Below are 17,921 nucleotides of genomic sequence, written 5' to 3'. Positions count from 1 at the left end.
GGTTGATATCCCATGTTAAACTCTGAATTCTGGTCAGTCAAAAATCAAAATCATGAAAAACCACCCCAAACGGTCTCAACCCCTATGCAAAACAGGGCCACAAGACCCTCTTACTTCTTTGTTGCATGTTGTGTGTTTGTGGTACAAATTCCTTAACAATTCTGCAATAATCAAAATCTGTGCAACCATTTGACCTCCAGAGAACCTGGGGCTTTTGGGGCTCTGAGGGTCTGGGGCCCTGGGTCAGTTGCTAGCTTTGGCTGATTGGAAATGCAGCCTTGCTGGTTCAACTACATACTGAGTTTGAGTGGATTCATACTTCACTGTACTCCACACTCCACAATAATTTGGTAATTGAAAGTGATGAGCTTTTGATCGTATTAAAGAACTACTATACCTTGGAATATCTGGCTTGGCCATTAATAGCTTTAAAATGTAACTTTTTGACCAGTTATATCTCCACATAGGGTAGCTTCATCTCCTGCTCAAACTCTGCTAGGGCGTACCCCAAGGCCTCCTCTTTCCTCAGGATATAGCCATTTTTTTCAATTTGTATGGGGATGATACTCAAAAATGCATTGTAAGCCTGATTACTCTTAAGAGATTTATTTGCCAAAAGTATAATTTTCCAGCCCAATCAGGATAAGACTGAGCTTTAACAACAAAATGCCTTGAATTTGATACTATTGCCTCACACAAAAGCTCTGATATATTGTCTCTATAAAAGGTCTACTGTAAAACTAAAACCCTCCTGACTTTTCTGGAGATTGACCAGATTGATTGATACCCTTTCCTCCTTTAAAATAGACATTTTGTTTTATAATGAACACCATATAAATGCTGAGGCCATGCTTAGTTTTATTAAATGCAAAAAAGAAAAAAGAAAACAACAAAAATGAAACTACATGTTCAGCAATATGTTGAATGACAGCACAGCGTCTGACGAACAAATCAAAGTCATCAGTGAATAGGTATGAGCTCACATAAACACACTGTACAATATCATTATAGTTTAAATAATCATTTACCTTGGCCTTAAGCAGCCAAAAGCAGGTGGACAGAGCTTCAGTGGGCAAATCCTTCCAATAAACAGCAGAGAAACATTTCTTCACTCTGTCATACTCGATTACATTTTCAAAGACATGTACATGCTCTCGTTTGGTCATAAATATCCCCCCAGTTGAAAACAACGCACCATGTTCGCAGATGTTGTTTTTGTTGGAAATCCTTCCTGCAAATGATGTTGATTTGACATTCGGTGGCAAAAGGAACGCGACACTGACACCAATGAAACTCTGTGGCGAGTCTCTACCCGTATGCAGCAACACGGATCTGCCCTATCCTGCCTTGCATTATTTTGTGAAATTCATTCTCCTAATAATAGAAAAAAAAAAAGAATATAAATCTGAATGAACAAAATGACTGTGTGACATGTTACATCTATTGGCAACAGACAAATATGCTGCTAATACATACTCTTATAATGTAATCTTAGTTTGGGTCAACACACATTTGTGTCACGTAAGAGCACAGATGCACAGATGTGTTGAAAATGACACAACCATAGCAACAGCGTGGCCATTTTAATGTATTTCCTTAAATAACAGAGCAATTGATTTTTTAACTAATCTAAACTTTGTATATGCACTATGTTCACTACATTTCATGTTTGGTGTATGCTTTTACCAGAAGTGCCTTAGAGTATCATAAGTGCAGACTGTTAAGATGAGTAAGCCCGGTGTGAATCTGAAGAATTTAATACTCTCAGGAAAGTACTAGTACAACAATTTAATGTGAAATCCTGATATTGATATAAAGAGGAATACTTCTTAGGTGTCATTATGACTTGTTCAGTCAGATTCCTGATACCAGTGGGTGAGAGTGTAAGCATTATATTAATATACTGCAAAGACCTACATCGGTGCAGTAGGCAGCATTTCTAAATCAAAAGAAAATAATACTGAGCTGTTTATTTGTTCACAAATCTACTGTGAACCAGCAGCAAAGTGATCTACAACACTGGTTCTCAACCTGCTGAAGCAATGCCTCCATGTAAAATCAAAGTGTAAACAAACCAGAGGGTTCACTTCGACCCCGAGGGGATGATTTTTATTTTCACTGTCAACAACTTTCATCAATTTGACTTAATTATTGGAACACGTCTTGAAGTTGCAACTACCTCTGTATATTGCGACAAAAGGGAATTTGACACAACAATTACAAACATGACGGCATGTTTGTATATTAGAAATATATTTTTTCACACGTCATACATTACAGCTCAAATCGTCTGCAGGTGTCCTGACCCACAGGTTGAGAACCAGTGATCTAGAGTAACGTCCTGCATTCTTTAAAATCACTTTCTCAAAAAGGGTTCTGAAAAAGCTGAAACCGCTTGGCTTTGTTGAGCTGAACACACATGTACTGTGTGGCTAACACTAGCTGTATGCAATTAGTTTTTTTGGCCCTTTGTAGTTTTACGTACCTTAATATACAAACTGTTTTACCCACAGAGATGAAGAAAAAAAGTGTTCTTCCAAATACAAAAAGAAAAAAACCCATCTGTATATGTTGTTTTACAATCACCTCATTGCACTCACACGCTAAAACAAAACGAGCATAAGGCCACACATTAACAGGATAATGCAAACACAAATCAATCTGTACATGAATTAAAAACATTCAGTGCTTCAGTGTACCCAATAAAATGTCCTAGCATTCATACTGTCTCTTTTTTTTTTGACGTTTGGCACATAGGAAACAACACTCACACATTGCCTTCGAAAACTAACTCGAACATGACAGTCTCTAAAAACACAGAAGTGATAAGCATTTACATCTTTCTTCAACATACATGTGGCATACATTCCAGTTGTTCATAATCTTTGAGTCCTATCATGTCCAGTCCAGAGTAAGTAGGAAAAACAAGGACAGGAATGCAATGAGAGGAAAAAACGAACAAACATAAAAAAAGACAAATATGCATTCATCTAACTGGCATTGCAGGTGCTTGAATCTTCATGGATATGTACAGTGAAGTGCAAATTGAAATGGGTATGTTCCATTTGAGGGGGAAAATGATGACGTTCGCGGTATCAAGTTCCATTAGGACTGGGCAGGCACTACTTTTTTAGGGGTGGCTGGCTTCTTGGTTTGCCAGAGATGGCTGTGGATCGTCACCGCGTCCACGCTGGCCGACATGGTCTTGGCTGGTATCTGGCTGAACTGCTTCTTGTCTGAGTTGTACTTGTAGAGGCCGTCGATCATCTTGCGTGTGATGCTCTTGGGGCCGATGCCTGTCAGCTTGTTGATCTCCTCCGTCTCGGGGCAGTAAGTGTAAAGAGAGCGGAACTGGCAGCCAGCATCTCGGAACAAAACCAGGAAGTTGTTGGCCTCTGATTTCTCCATTTGCTGTTAAGGTCAGAGGAGAAACACTCATTAGATACAGTATGAAGATCGTGTATGCTAAAGGAAAAGTTTTTGCTTCTATTTGACTCATTCTTTGGACTTGCTCAAGCACAAGTTTAGCTATTTAAAAGTGTGTCTGTCCTTCTTATGCCAAAGCATACAATTCTCTTAGAATAATATTATAAATGACTGTGATGGAAGGGTTTTGAAATTAAATCCCTCAAACCCCTTTTATTTACTTCAATGACTGAGAACCAGGCCTTAAATTACTCCTGTTCCCCGGTTAATGCAAACTCATTAACTCATTAATTAATATGTGCCTTTATTTCATCCCAGTAAAGACAGACGATAAAACAGGAAGAGAGACAAAGGTCCAATGTCAGCTTTTAATCCACAATGTTGGAGGCAGGTCATCAATAGAGCCACCAGGACACCCCGTCCCCTGCAAGTGTATAAAACAATGTCGTAAAAGCTCCATGCTGTTACCTCCAGGATCTTGTTCTTTGGCCCCTCATTAACTTTGCCTGCGAGGCAGCAGTGGGCCAGAGCGTTCTGGATGATGTGCTTGTTAGATTTGGCACTGGGCTCCTTGTATAGCTTTGGTCCTGAATGAGAACAGAGGAGGGAACATCAGGATGAGACTGTTGTCATGGCAACTCCTCCAGTTATGTCAAAGAAAAGACTTCCCGCCCTATTTTTACTCTCTCTTTTGATAAATCATGTATGAAGATTTCCACTGGTAGCATATCTATGTGTTAGTGGGTAGACTGACAAAGGAATGTGAGCTATGAATGCAGCATTTAGATTACTAACAGTTGTTCACACAGCTGATATATTTGATTCACATTTTAAATCCACTGAGGTGGGACAGCCTTCCAAAGGCAGTGAGACAAGAGGATGACTTAACTTTGGATAAAAATTACAGTATTAAAAAGATAAAAACACCGTATTAGAATATTAGCTGCACTGGATACAAACAAGTACCCAGAATGTCTAAATTAAACACTTCAGAAATTGATATCTAGGTTTATGATGTTATTCCACAACATTAGCTCCTGTTTATTCTCTAAAATATTTAGGCTAAACTACAAATGTAGCTGTAGAAATTGACAGCTAGTTTTATCATTTGCATTGAACGCTACAGATGTGTGTCGTACCAGTGTACTCTGTGTTAGATGTAACAGAGGAGGTTGTGGATCCACATTCCCAGTCCTTTTCTCCATTCCTGCTGCTCGAGCGACTCGGGGACAGGAAGCCATCTGCAGAATCTGGCCTAGAACACACACACACACACACACACACACACACATATACACGCAGAGTATTAGATCACCTTTCTGCATGGGTGCTGCTTCACAACACTCAGCAAATTACACTGTAGGCAGGGCAGGAAACTACTGTACTATTATACAAAGCAACTAGATACAGAAATACAGTGCCGTCTCCAAAAATGAATCCTTCCAGCCATTACAAAGCGGCGGTATTAGGATGGCGTCATTTTCCCACCCTGTCTACATCACGTTTGTATAGATTTATCCTTTACTGTGTGTAACTGTGTGTAACTGTGTGTACTACTTTAGTGTCTTGCTTTGGGTGTCTGTTGTACATCCTTACAGTAACTAGTAAAGAAGCAAAGCTTGCATGCACAGGCAGTGAGTGCAGTGATGTGAAGCAGTCTGGCGCGTTTAAGGTCAATAAAAGGGGTCAATTAATTACAGTGCAGCACTTGGTACTTACTTGCTATTTTTCTGGACTGCAACTACATTATGTGTCCCCTCTACACTCTCTTAAACAAGTGATTTCCAAATATACAGAGTGAATACCACTTATTCCATTGGGATTGTAATGCATTTATAAAATACACTATTCGGCCTCTGTAATTATGTGAAAATCAATGAGCAACTGAAGCCTTAAACTTAGCTGAAACGTGCTTGTAGTGCTTTTTCTTGTGAACGTAAACTGCCCACCTTAGCAAGTCATCTTGAGCTTTCTTTAACTTCTCAAAATGGCCTAATCTTACAAATAAAAGTCAAATTTGGATTAAATATATATTCTCACGTTTCAAGAAAAAATGATATTAAATGAATGTTAAATGACTTGATAAAATGGATGTTTTATGCAGGGTGTGTTCTACAAAACTGGTCTGTGAACAAAACTAAACAATTCACTTTGATGTTTTTATCAGGTGTGAAAAAGCCAGAGCAGGAGTGTAAATTGGTGAGGAGGGCACAGCAGAGAGGTAAGTGGAAAGAGAGAAGCGATTGTTTTGTAGTGGAGATGCTGCTAAAAGCATAGCATTAGAATAGTGCTTTGAAGTTGATCAAGGAAATGTGTTGCCTTTCCCATAACTGCTCGATCAATCCATAATAAAACCCAGTGTGGGAACAGGGTTTCAGTGCAGGATTGGGCTTGGGACAGCATGAAGCGCCTTAAGGTTTAACTGCCAAGAAGAAACTAACCTTCTCCTTCTCAGTTTAGGAGAGCTCAGAAAGTAGAAGAGACTGCCAGAGGCTAAACTAGTACTTCTGACAGATGTGAAACAGCAGGAAAGAAAGTATTAAAAGAAAGAAGATAGAAGAATACAGAAGAAATGTTAGACCTGACAACTGGAGTTAGTTTGGAGAGCAAAAGAACAACAAAGATCAGAAAATATCACCATTCTTGCACACATTGAAGAGTTAAAAACTTATGTTAAACATTCACTCCAAAGTCAACGTTTTTATTTTTTAGGTTTCACATGAAATGTTTCCGGGAACCTGTGTGGCCAGAAGTACAACAAGCTCGAGAATTCAAGAGCATTGCAATTTTCTGCCCTGTGTAATTCAGTGTGCATTTACTCTGTTTATTATGCATGGCTTTAATGCTCATATACAGTAGCTTAGTAATTGTAAATCTTAAAGCAAGTGAACCAGGTTAAAATGCAGGGTGTTTTCTTCTGTTTTAGGACTTGTTTCAGATTTTTTGATTCCTATCTTTGATCATACAGCAAACAACAAACTGCACAGAGGTTTTCACACTCGTCATGTTTTACTAAACATATCCGACAGCTTTATTCCTTAATTAATCAAGAGTTATGTATCCGAAAGTATGACATCTTGTGAAAAATCCCACCCTTTTTATTGCATTTCACATGACATGATACACCGGCAGTTATAGACTTGTAAAAACATCTCACCTTGGCGCTCTCTTCTCAGAGTGAACACTGTCGCTGTCTCCCTGGTTGAGGGAAGCGAGGGACAAGCTGGAGACTGAAAAAACACGTTGGCGTGAACCTGGATGTGAGACGAGATGTGGCACAGCACCACACAGTTACACCATGAACAACAACAACAACAACAACAACAACAACACCCTGCTGTCCACTGTGTTTTGTGCCAGCCCTGTCACAAAGCAATGCAGCCTCAGTGTTAGGACTAAAATGAACTCTCACAACCAGTAATACACACAAAATCCATGAGGACACACCCTATGATACATGCATAAATACACATTATATGATGCTTAATTACTTCAAAACAACACACACTAGTATTGCATTGCTTCTTCAGTAAATCATGTTCAATTTCAGGTTCTACTGTATTATTTTGGACTTGTTAGACATTAGATACAAAAATATTGCTGCTTGTTATTATTTCTTGTTAGATATAATATCGGTAAGTCCATGAATATATACATTTATGTAATGTAATATCAATGCCAATATCAATGAGCTTAAATTAACCGAATTATATAAATATTTTTGTATTTTATTATATAAAAAAATAATAACTTATTTGAGGAGATGTCAGGAATGTGATAAAATGTGTGTAAGACATTCTTGTGGCACAAAGCAAAGTGACAGCAGGTCACAGATTCAACAGATGGGATGACCTTGACCTCTCTGAGGAGGGGTCATCTCCATGGTTACCTGTGGCAGCTCTGACAGGGGTTTTGGGGGAATCCATGCTGTCACGATGGATGGACTTGGGGCGGCCCCGCCTCTGCTTGGCCCCACCGACTGGCCGAGGTTTAATGACGGTGTCCATGTCCTCCATCAGCTTTAGCTGCTTCCGCCTGAGATACTCCTGCTTGATGAACTCCCTCCTGGCCTTGTCTTCCTCCTTCCTGGTGCGCTCCTCCTCTGCTTTCAGTCTGAACAGGCAAAACAGAGAAAAACTGTAAGAGTTTTCTGTTCAATATAGGTGATTAACACTGCACAAAATATATAAAACAAGTAATTACCAAATTGTAAATTTAAATCTTACGTTTTTAGAAAAAAAGATGACAACATATCGCACTGAGGTCACACTTTCTTTACTTTCTGATGCAAATTAACATGATAATAATTTTCAAGACAGTAGTGGAGTGATCGAACTTTAACAAAAAGAAAAAAAGAAACTGGAAATAGAAAAGAGGGAAAAGACTAAACTGTCTAAACCACAAAATATAAAGTTACCATATCAAGAAAATGACAAAAATACAACCATTTAATAACAATCTGCATAAATAAATGCACTTTTACCAGAATAAAGAAAAGACCATACAACATTGCATTCCTATACTTGTATGCTCTGAAAATGTGTATAGACTTATTTTCCAGATGTGTCAACATACCGAGCATCCTCCTTTTTCTGCTCCAGCTCAGCCTCCAGCTGCATCTTCCTCTGCTGACTCTCCTTCTCCCTCCTCAGCCTTTTCTCCAACAGTGCAGCCCTCTTCTGAGCCATGCTCTCATCAGCCTTCCCATCCGCCTGAGTCAGGAAGGAAACAAAGTCAGTCCCCTCACACTGTTAGAGGTAAAGTAGGTTCTAAGCAGAACATTTTGTGAATATTATTCACTGTTGAATGTTTTGTAGCTGCTGTTCATTGAGCAAAACTGACCTTCTATGGTTGTGACACAGATCAAGAGGCAGAGCTGAGTGTTATTATAGTCTGATATTCCTTAAATCTTTTCATTCATCCAATCTGATATAATGAGATAATCCAAAACCTGAGTTGTTGTGAAAGGTCGACTCTCCTTTGTGTGATAAAATGAGACAGTAAAAAGGCTGGCAGAGGTAACAGAGTAGAGGTTTTCTTTCGAGACACCTTTATTATGCAATTTATTTTTCATCCCATATTCTTTGTATTATGGGACTACAAGAAACCTTAAACAAATTTCTATTTAATGGATATTTGTGGCAATATCACACTGCAGTTAAGATAGTTTGCATGAAACCTTGACTATAGCAAGAGAGCAGGAGACTACTGGAAACATGGTTTGTCATATCAGACCTTATACACACTCTGAATGTGTTGTATTGTAAAACTATGCTTTTATAACACCTTTACAATAACAAATTCAATTTGAATTCAGTTGCTTTCAGTACAAATTTGGGTTCATCTAGAGTTTTATTTCATGTGAACATCCTTCGCTCATCCCTCAGCATCTACCCTCACAATCTATTCAACCCTTCTCCAACCCCACATTTCCACAGCTGTGCTTGAATTATTCACAACAGCCCCAGTTTTATGACCTACATCAAAGCCCAGACTGCAGCTAGAAAAGCTATCTTACAACCCATAAATGGGAAGATGACACTGTTCTCAGTGGGCATATTTCCTGAACCATTCATCATCTCATGTTAGGAACAAACATGGCTGCCCCAGGTTCAAATGTAATTGCCTATTTTTCAAGAAACGTGCCACTGCATTTTAAGGCTTCCATTGGCACTACATGGTTGCGACTCTGGTCTGCTGCTGGTTTTTGAGATTTATGCTGCTGGTTCTTTGTTGTTATATTTTCTGATGATCTTATTGCCTGTGTTGTTATTCTGTGCTGTTTACTTATTGACTCCAAATTTCCCATTGGGGACAAATTAAGTAAATCTTATCTTAAAGATAACATTAAGTGGTACATTTACTTTACGCATTGCAAATCCACTTTTAATTTATTATGAAAAAGTGCTACGAAATATTATTCTTTGTGTTATGTGATGGCAGTTTGAATCAACAGCCTACCTTGAAGAAGAAACCACGACACATCTTCTGTTCGTAATCCGAGCCTTCCACATCACCCTGCTGCATCTCCAAACCATCATCAAGTGTCAGATCCTCCATTGGCTTGATGACTGACAGAGGAACCTCAATCAAACTGCTCTTGACTTGGCCTGAGGCTTCTGACTGGGGAGGAATCTCTGAAGGTGTCACCGTGAAGGTCTCTACCACAGGGTGGGCCAGGACCTCAGGAAATGATGACTCTATGGTAGGTTTGAGATCTGGAACTGACTTCTGAACGTTCTGGTCATCTGCTTCCATGTCAGTGATCTTGGATTGGTTGTGAACCTCTGTTTCCTGGGTTCCTGGGCATTCGAATATTTGTTGTCTTTTGTTCTGCAGGTTGGGGGAGCTGGGGGGTGAGTTGGCTACACATATACAGGCAAGCTCCCTCTCTGGGGAAAGGAGTGACTCCGTCTCCTTGTTTTTATCTCCTTCTGAGGCTACTGTTGCTGGATTGGCGGTTGCTGGTTTGTCCCCCATGTAAACAAAGGAACTTGCCAAGGGCTGGCAGGGAGAAAATCGCCGTAGCCTGGGGATGCTATCGACAGATTGCGGGGCCGTTAGAATTCGATTGTAAGGGGCCAGCTTGAGCTCGCTGGGACGAGTGGTGCGAGGATTTCGTGAGTGGAAGGAGGCAGATTTGCGTTTGATGCTGGTTGGAGAACGGTGGGTGGAACGAGGTGAGTCGGCAGGAGAAGAGGGTCCTGAGGATCGGGTGACAGCTCCGGCTCGACTGTGTTTTTGTGGTGACGGGTCTGTATGTGGAGGAGGGATGACCCATGCCTGTTGATGTTGTTGCTCCCTCATGGCCATGATCACTTCCTGCTGCTGAGCTAGTCGCTGCATCTCAGTCTGAAGGAAGGCTAATGAATGGTTCAGTTTCTCAATAGAACGCGTGTACTCTGTGAGATCTACTTCAGTTAGCTGAGCATGGCTTTGCCCAACTTCCTCTCCTCCACCAGGTAACTTTGTCCAACAGGAGCCTGTGCTGCTTTGCTCTGCCCCATCAGGTGTGTCTGCCTTGCTCCTCCCAAATTTGAAGGTGGGACTTGGGCTTGCAGCCTTGCCTTCTCCCTCGATTTTCCCTCCTTCCTCTCCACTGGCTGCCCCGTCTCCTTTTCTCTTTACCACATTGAGAAATGCTGAGTGACCCATCTTTTGCCGATGCCTTGTAAAAGCAGCTTCCACTTTCTTCTTCTGTGCTTCGATGGCTTTGCGTTTCTCCTCAAGCCTCATCCTCAGCTGTACCATCTCCGTAGCCATGACCTGAGCGGGGTCATTGGGTGGAAGTTGTACAGGTGTGGGCGATGCTTGAGCAGTGAGGGGTGGTGTGGTTTGTTGATGGATGGGGCTGTGCTCAGGGGTTGGAGCCCAGGAGACAGATAATGGGAGGCCAAACTCAGAGCCCTCAGGAGTGGTCTTGAGGGAGCTGCTACTGCACCTCCCTGAGTCTGGAGCTGATGGAACGTGCTTCCTCATCTTCTGCTCGGCAAAGCTGGTCATCTTCATTCCTGAGGGGGATTTGCTCTGATTGCTCGGGCAGGGGCTTGGCGTGTCCATATCCAGGTCCATGTTCACAGAGCAGTCTTTCAGAGAGGAATCCTCATCCAGCATGTCTTCTGTTCGGATATGGATACCAGTATCCACCTCGGTGGTGTCTGTAGTGCTCAGAGGCCCTTTGGAGTCCATCTCTGACACCGGCTCCAAGCCACCAACACCAGTGATCCCGTGGTCCTGACTGTGCAGGAAGAAACCATTGTTGATCCGCTCCGCTGGGGGCCTATTTGGGCTGTGGATAATCTGGAGGGCTTCCTCCACGGAGGGAGTTGTTGCCATGACACTTCCATGTCCATTGGGGTACACTCGCCTGCCAGGCTCCATACCAGCCAGGCTGTCTGGGCAGCCTTCCTCCTCAATGCCGACACTCTGACCATTCACTGGCTGGAAGGACAGGTTACGCTTCATTCCACGGGGCAGGTGGTGGACCTTGAAGCCAGAACCATCGTCAGTGCTGACGGACCTGACCATGCCACGCGTGGAGGAAAGAGGGGTGAGAGCAGTGTCCTCTTTGTCAAAGGGGATGTCAAAAGACACTCCATAAGGCCCAGACCTTAACAGACAAACAAAAAAGAAACTCTAATTAAATCTTCAGATATTTTTTGCATTCTAACACATTTTAAAAGGTTATTTGAGGATTGGATATTTTAAATGAGCAGCACATGAACAGGACAGCAGTATCACGAACCTTTTCTCTTTGGGCCAGGTGCCGAGGTTGCCATCGACAAAGGACATTGAGGTCGATCTCTTGATCTCTCCTGAATGACACAAGTAAGAAAAGTAAAAACCAAAACAGAAGTTGTTGTACCTATAAGTAATAATACTTTGATATTCATACCTAATACTATGACTATCAAGTCAATCAATTTGGTAAAAAAAATAAAAATCACCTGAGTTTCGAGGCTGGGGTCGGAGGGGCAAACTAGACAACGAGAGAAAGAAAATGTCAGACATGTTCAACATTGTAATATATATTTTCATTGTCATTTTTAGCTTTAATTTGTCCAGATACAGATTTTTTATTTTTTTTTCAGTACCATATATTCACACCTGCAAGCTGCCCACCAACCAGTGCAAACTATTAGCCAACGAGCAGCTCCACACGACTAGAAATGAAATGCCTTGCTCATGCACTTTTGAAGTACACATATCACAAGAAATTCACATTTCACATTGAATACCATAATTTGGACTAGTGTACCTGGGTCTTTCAGGACTTGGGGATCTTTCCATGAAGCTCCTCTTGGTTACCTTGGAGATGGGGATGGCTGGCATATTCTTCAACAAGGATGAGGGATCTGAGGTGACATAACAGTGATAAATGTTCAAACTGTGGTTTCACAATGGATAGCAACATCATACTGTACATCAATTTCCCCATAACTACTTTGCTTTGTGTATTTTGTACTTTGTTTCAGATAAAATACACCTTCAGGTACCTACAATTCGACTACCATTACTTCTAGCACTTCTTTCTACACATGACACTACAGCTGCTCTTGCTACTATGAATGGTATTGTAAATTCAGAATTTAAGACTTGCCTGTGCCTTCGTTGTCCAGCATTCTTGGTTTCACAAATGACGGCTTGACCACCTCAAACCACCAGAACAGCTCTGCCATGAACACCAGGTAGTTATTCTGTGGAAATATTCAAACAAGACTAAGATTAAAAACATTGGACTGGGTAAGACATAGTCACTCAGCACAACGGTACTTTAAAGAGAAAGATGTCTGTTACAGTGACTTTGATGTCTTTTGCTGTCACTTTATCTACAATACCACATGCCATATAATTGCATTGTGCCTTCTTCTCCAGCAGGTGTCTCTGTTAACCCTTACAGGAAACCTGAGGTGATGAGTATTAGTTGTATCTTCCAGTCTGCATATAAATAATTCACTGTTGCTCCATTTTACAGAGTGTCCTCTTAAGAGAAAGATGCTTCATAGTTCAACCTACAGAGGAGTAATTTACAAGGCGATCTATATTCATCCTTTCCAGCAAGACATTTTACAAACATTAGTCACATTTAAGTAAAATAAGGTCTAAAATATCTTTCCTGACTTCATCAGACTCTTCACACAGCAAGAATGTATGTTAAGCAAAGCTAATGGCTTTTCACATGCTAGATAAGCTAATTCCACAAACATAACAATGTCAATATTACCTGTGGTAGTAGAAAGGAGTGATTAAGGCATTAACCTAATTTATAAAATAGAGGTCAGCTATTTTTTTCTGATCTCAATTACCAGCATGCAATCCACTAGTCAACCTGAATCAGATTGTGTGTGTGTGCCAGGTCGTGTCCATGTCTGAATCAGGTCACCATACAGTGGGAGGTCAAACTGCTTAAGGACACTGCACTGCAAAAATATCCAATTTCCCTGTGTTACATGTTCCTTACAACAAAGGAAAAATGTGTGGACTATGAATGACTACTACACTTGTTCTTAAAGAACAAATGTGTCTGTTAGAGCTGCACTGTATAACAGAGGTAAAACATGTAGCCTTTAACAGACATTACTCAAAACACCACATGGTTCAACCAGTATGGCTGACACTGAACAACCCCAATCTCATATTCAGTCCAAACACTGCATTTTTAATGAGGTCAAGATTTGTGCCATCATCAGCTAAATAACAACTTTTTAAACACTCCACACTTTCCACTTTCACATATTTCAAGAATCAATACTGAGTCAATTATCGTGCCAAATTGGGCAGCTTTTACAGTGAACATGCCGGCACTCACTTACAAATGCACACATGCACACGCATACATATGCAAAATGAGTGTGGTGAAGCAGGGACGACCTTGAGGAAACACGCCCCCTCCCCGCCCTCAGTCTATGGTCTCAAGACAAAGACAATGCTGCATGGATCAGCTCTAAAGATACCTGATTCACCTCATCAGCAACATTTTGCTCCACCAAGCACACACCAGCAAACACACACACACATCATACATACACCCCTTAAGCCCCCCAACTACAGCCCAAAAGCACACCAGGAGGGGCAGAGGCAATTAACACCAGTAGCAGTGGTTTCTCTTGGGTGTTACTGCAGCATTTTACGTTTTTTTGGAGTCCTTTGTGTTTTTACCTCACATGATAGAAAGCATAGCTACAAACGTGTGAAAAGGTGGGCTGCTATGACAGAATCTAGGTGTGAAACGCTGTAGTCACAAGGTTACCAAAGCAATTAAAGTAAAGCAGAAAAATATTGAATTATCAACTTTACATGCAAACTGAACAGTTTTTTGTCAGCAAATTAAAAACTTTCATCTTTTCCTCTTAAAGGACATCTTTTCATTTGCCCTTCTTATGACTGGGGTTAAATAGCATTTAACATAGAATTAGTAACAAACAGCTAGTCAAATACCAGAGTGCTGGTTACCTTCAGGTATGTTCAGCATGTGAAGCATTCCTCAGTGGGTTAAGACGAGCAGAAGAAGAAAGAAGGAAAGAAATAGAGAGAGACAAAGATCTCCTATCGTCCGCCCAGCCGAGAGCCCAGCCGAGATTGGTGGCAGAAAGCCCAGCCTGACTTCTCTCTTCCCATCTGCCCGTCTGACTACTACTGACACACCAGGTGTGAGTGTTATCGCTTAATACCACCAGTCAGCAGTCACACACACTCACAGAGATCCCCAAACAACCAACTGCCGCACCACCACCACTACGTGTAACTCCCCACTGACTGGTACTGCTACCTCTGCCAGGTCTGCAGTGTTGGCCAGATTGGTCTGTTTGGAGATTTGAGTGTCAGAGTGTGTCACTCTCAGGATGAAAACAGGAACCTGATTGGTGATTACTAGAAGAGAGCTTGGGGTTGAGGGAGGTGGGGGTGGAGGGAGATAATCCACTCTACAGCGATGGGCACAAACAGCCCCCCCACTCCGCATGTACTGCACATGCATGAACTCACATATGAACGGTGTAACGTTTAAATGCACTTGCAATGACAAGGGTGTGCATGCATAAAAACACACACAGCAGGTCACACATAAACACCCTACAAATGACATTCAACCCCGCAGGACTCTAGGCACGCACTGAGCATTCACTGGGCATTAATGTCAACAATCATTGGGCCAGAGGGTTGATTAAAGGATCTAGGTCCCGCAGCCAGACAGACTCACTCCAATCTGGAAAACCCACTCTCTTGATTTACAGCCAAGTTTATCAGGCTGCCCAGAGTTGCTAAGAAAAACCTGGGCTTGTGTTATATTTCTAAAAGAAGAATAATGAACTTCCATGCAAACATTTCTAAAGTGGCCACACAGACATGAGACACCAACACTTCAAGTTAAGAACTACACTGCAAAAATTGGCTAAATTATGACACTGAACAATCACCACTTGAACGTCACATGATCCTTGCACTCTTATCTGCAGGCTTATCCTAGTGCAACACTCACTGCAAATCACTCAACTGCAATGCAATTCAGTATCTTTAAATCAAACAGAGAACCCAGTCTGTGTTTAATATATTTACAAACATTAAAAACATAAATCATTCATTGCTGATATCAAATGATGACAAATGATCGATCAACTTAAAGCCATGTTAAAGAGGCAGCTTATGAATTACAGTTAAGAGTGTTAATTGTCTTCCTCAGGGCAGCCTCAGCATGTCTGCTACAAACCTCCTGGTAAAGAAGCAGCAAACGCTGGCAAAAGCTCAAAGCTGGTGAATTTAATTTCTCCTTTTTGGATCCACAGATGGTAATTTAGATGTACTGTGAATTAATTAAATGAAGAGCCAGTAAATGGGAGTGGGTTGATGTGATTTACTAGCCTGGTGTCCATTAGGAAAGAATAGCCCTAAGTAATGTGTGCATCCTATGGCTTTGGGGGTTGGGTACTGAAGGCTAGTCTATTGTTGCTTATAGAGACTATATACTGAATATAAAGTGGACTGATCCTGTCTTCTCCAAACATACAAAATGTAGTGTTCTATGTAGACTTTCCCCCCCGAGTCTTGCGGTACCTTGAGAGGAAAAAGAACAGACCCTTAACTCTGGTGATGTTGTGTGCAGTGCTGCCACAAAGAAGCACATGGATTCTGAAACAAAGATGCCAGACAGACTGGTGTGTGTGTGTGTGTGTGTGTGTGTGTGTGTGTGTGTGTGTGTGTGTGTGTGTGTGCGTGCACGCGCGCAGGCATGAAGACACTCACTCAGCTGTCAAATGTTCAGGCTGTGAAGCTTCATGCCCAATTCCAATTTTCTGCACATATAGACTGATTTCTTTTGATGTCTGATAATATCTATTAATGTGTTTCACCCACACCAGCTACAGTCTAGCCCTCATGTTTAAACTGAGAACTGAGGCGTCTCCTTTTACACTTATTTGTCAGGTTTTGTCTTTCTTTCCATTTCTGTGTCTTGATGTCCTCCATGTTAATGCTGCTCAGCCAAGCAGTCAAATTTATGACCTGTATCTCATTTGAATATTTACTTATTAACTTTGACATTAGAGCTGAGACAGTTTGTCTATTTGTTGATTCATTGATCGACACAAAATTAATCAGCAAGTAGTTTTGATAATCGATTTTTCAAGCAAAAATAACACAACATTCCCTTGTTCCAGGATTTCTAGCTTTTCCTTGTTATACATGATAGTTAACTAAATATCTATGGTTTTTAGACTGTTGTTTGGACAAAACAAGACATTTGAATATGCTATCTTAGGCTCTGGGAAATTATAATAGGCATTTTTTGACAATTTATAGAAAAGACTAGAAATCGGCAGATTAATCAATGATAAAAATATTAATGAGTTGCAGCCCTAATAACATACAAGGCCGCATTTCCATGTGGTTCAATCATAATTCAGAAATTGTCCTGCGTATAGTTTTATGTTCTTCATTCTAAATGGATCAGATCTAAATCACATCTGGTGGAAGGATTAGTACAGCAAAACTTTCAGCTAATTATGATATGTGTCAGGGTGTGTGTGTGCTTCAGAGATGGGCATGTCTAAACACATTATCAAGTTCCCAACAGATGCTGTCCCTCTTTCTCTCCCCCCCCCCCCACAGTCTCTTCCATCTCCTCTTTAACCGTTTCAGACTCTCTGTTGGTGTTATCGCTACTTCTCGTCTCTTCTCTCCTGTTTCCATTTTCTTCCACATCAACACCTCTCTCACTTCCCCTCCCCTCGAATGTCTCGGCTCAATCTCTATAATAAGGTCTCTATTAGTATGACGGGCGACGACGTACAGCTACTGAGGGTGTGACTGCCTGGAAACTGGGTCAAGGTTACTGAGTTTAACTGGTTCTGTGTGCACTTCTGGCTGCACCGCTGCTCTCAGGCAATAACTCTGCCCTGCTGGGATTTTTTTTTTATCCCTCATGAAATCAGTGTCAGCAAAATACTGTTACTGGCTGGTTCACACAACTCAGTTTTTTCTTTTTTGATGCTGTGTGTTTAGTCGATGTGTGTGAGTTTTGTGCGGCTTGGAGTGTGAGATAACGTTTTCATGTTGTCCATCTCACGAGTGCTGTATTCCTGATTTATAATGTTTTATATATATATTACTATAATATTATTACAAATATTTATTACTGTTGAGATTCTGTTACTGAGCACCTGCATTGCTATTTTCACATCTCGGCATAGCTGAATGACATGAAATTCTTCTACTTTTTCTCTTTCTTTTAGTTTCAGATGGAAGCAAGAAATAGGATTTGCAAGAACAAAAAACTCTGTTTATATACTGAAAGATTATTTACATTACTATTACAAAAGTATTTTGGATGAACGACACGTGTCTAGAAAGTCAGCTTACTATTATATTTAAGTTAGTGTGTGTAAAACGCTCTCAACAGCCGGATGGAATCATAGCAACAACTGCCCTGCAAACAGCATGTTTTGAAGTTAAAGGTGGCTTGAAAGCTGATGTTCAGTCAGTTTAGACCAGTGGTTCTCAAA

At 41.0% G+C, this 17,921-nt stretch overlaps 1 protein-coding gene across 1 annotated transcript in view; it reads right to left on the bottom strand.

Moving 5' to 3' along the window:
* Positions 1-3,105: 3,105 nt before the first annotated feature.
* camsap2a (calmodulin regulated spectrin-associated protein family, member 2a) overlaps positions 3,106-17,921 on the bottom strand; it is a 47,760-nt gene continuing 32,944 nt past the window's right edge. Inside the window, exons 8-19 of the mRNA XM_070908471.1 lie at positions 12,527-12,623; positions 12,185-12,281; positions 11,874-11,905; positions 11,672-11,741; positions 9,388-11,536; positions 8,002-8,138; positions 7,316-7,539; positions 6,584-6,656; positions 5,868-5,933; positions 4,566-4,681; positions 3,895-4,013; positions 3,106-3,411 (exon numbers count right to left, since the gene is read on the bottom strand). Of these exons, the coding sequence (XP_070764572.1) occupies positions 3,106-3,411; positions 3,895-4,013; positions 4,566-4,681; positions 5,868-5,933; positions 6,584-6,656; positions 7,316-7,539; positions 8,002-8,138; positions 9,388-11,536; positions 11,672-11,741; positions 11,874-11,905; positions 12,185-12,281; positions 12,527-12,623 (3,486 nt within the window). The remainder of the gene's footprint in view (positions 3,412-3,894; positions 4,014-4,565; positions 4,682-5,867; positions 5,934-6,583; positions 6,657-7,315; positions 7,540-8,001; positions 8,139-9,387; positions 11,537-11,671; positions 11,742-11,873; positions 11,906-12,184; positions 12,282-12,526; positions 12,624-17,921) is intronic.

Source organism: Enoplosus armatus, chromosome 7 (genome assembly GCF_043641665.1).
Source record: "Enoplosus armatus isolate fEnoArm2 chromosome 7, fEnoArm2.hap1, whole genome shotgun sequence".
Lineage (NCBI taxonomy): Eukaryota > Metazoa > Chordata > Actinopteri > Centrarchiformes > Enoplosidae > Enoplosus > Enoplosus armatus.
The sequence above is the reverse complement of the archived record's forward strand: the minus strand, read 5'-3'. Positions and strand labels throughout refer to the sequence as shown.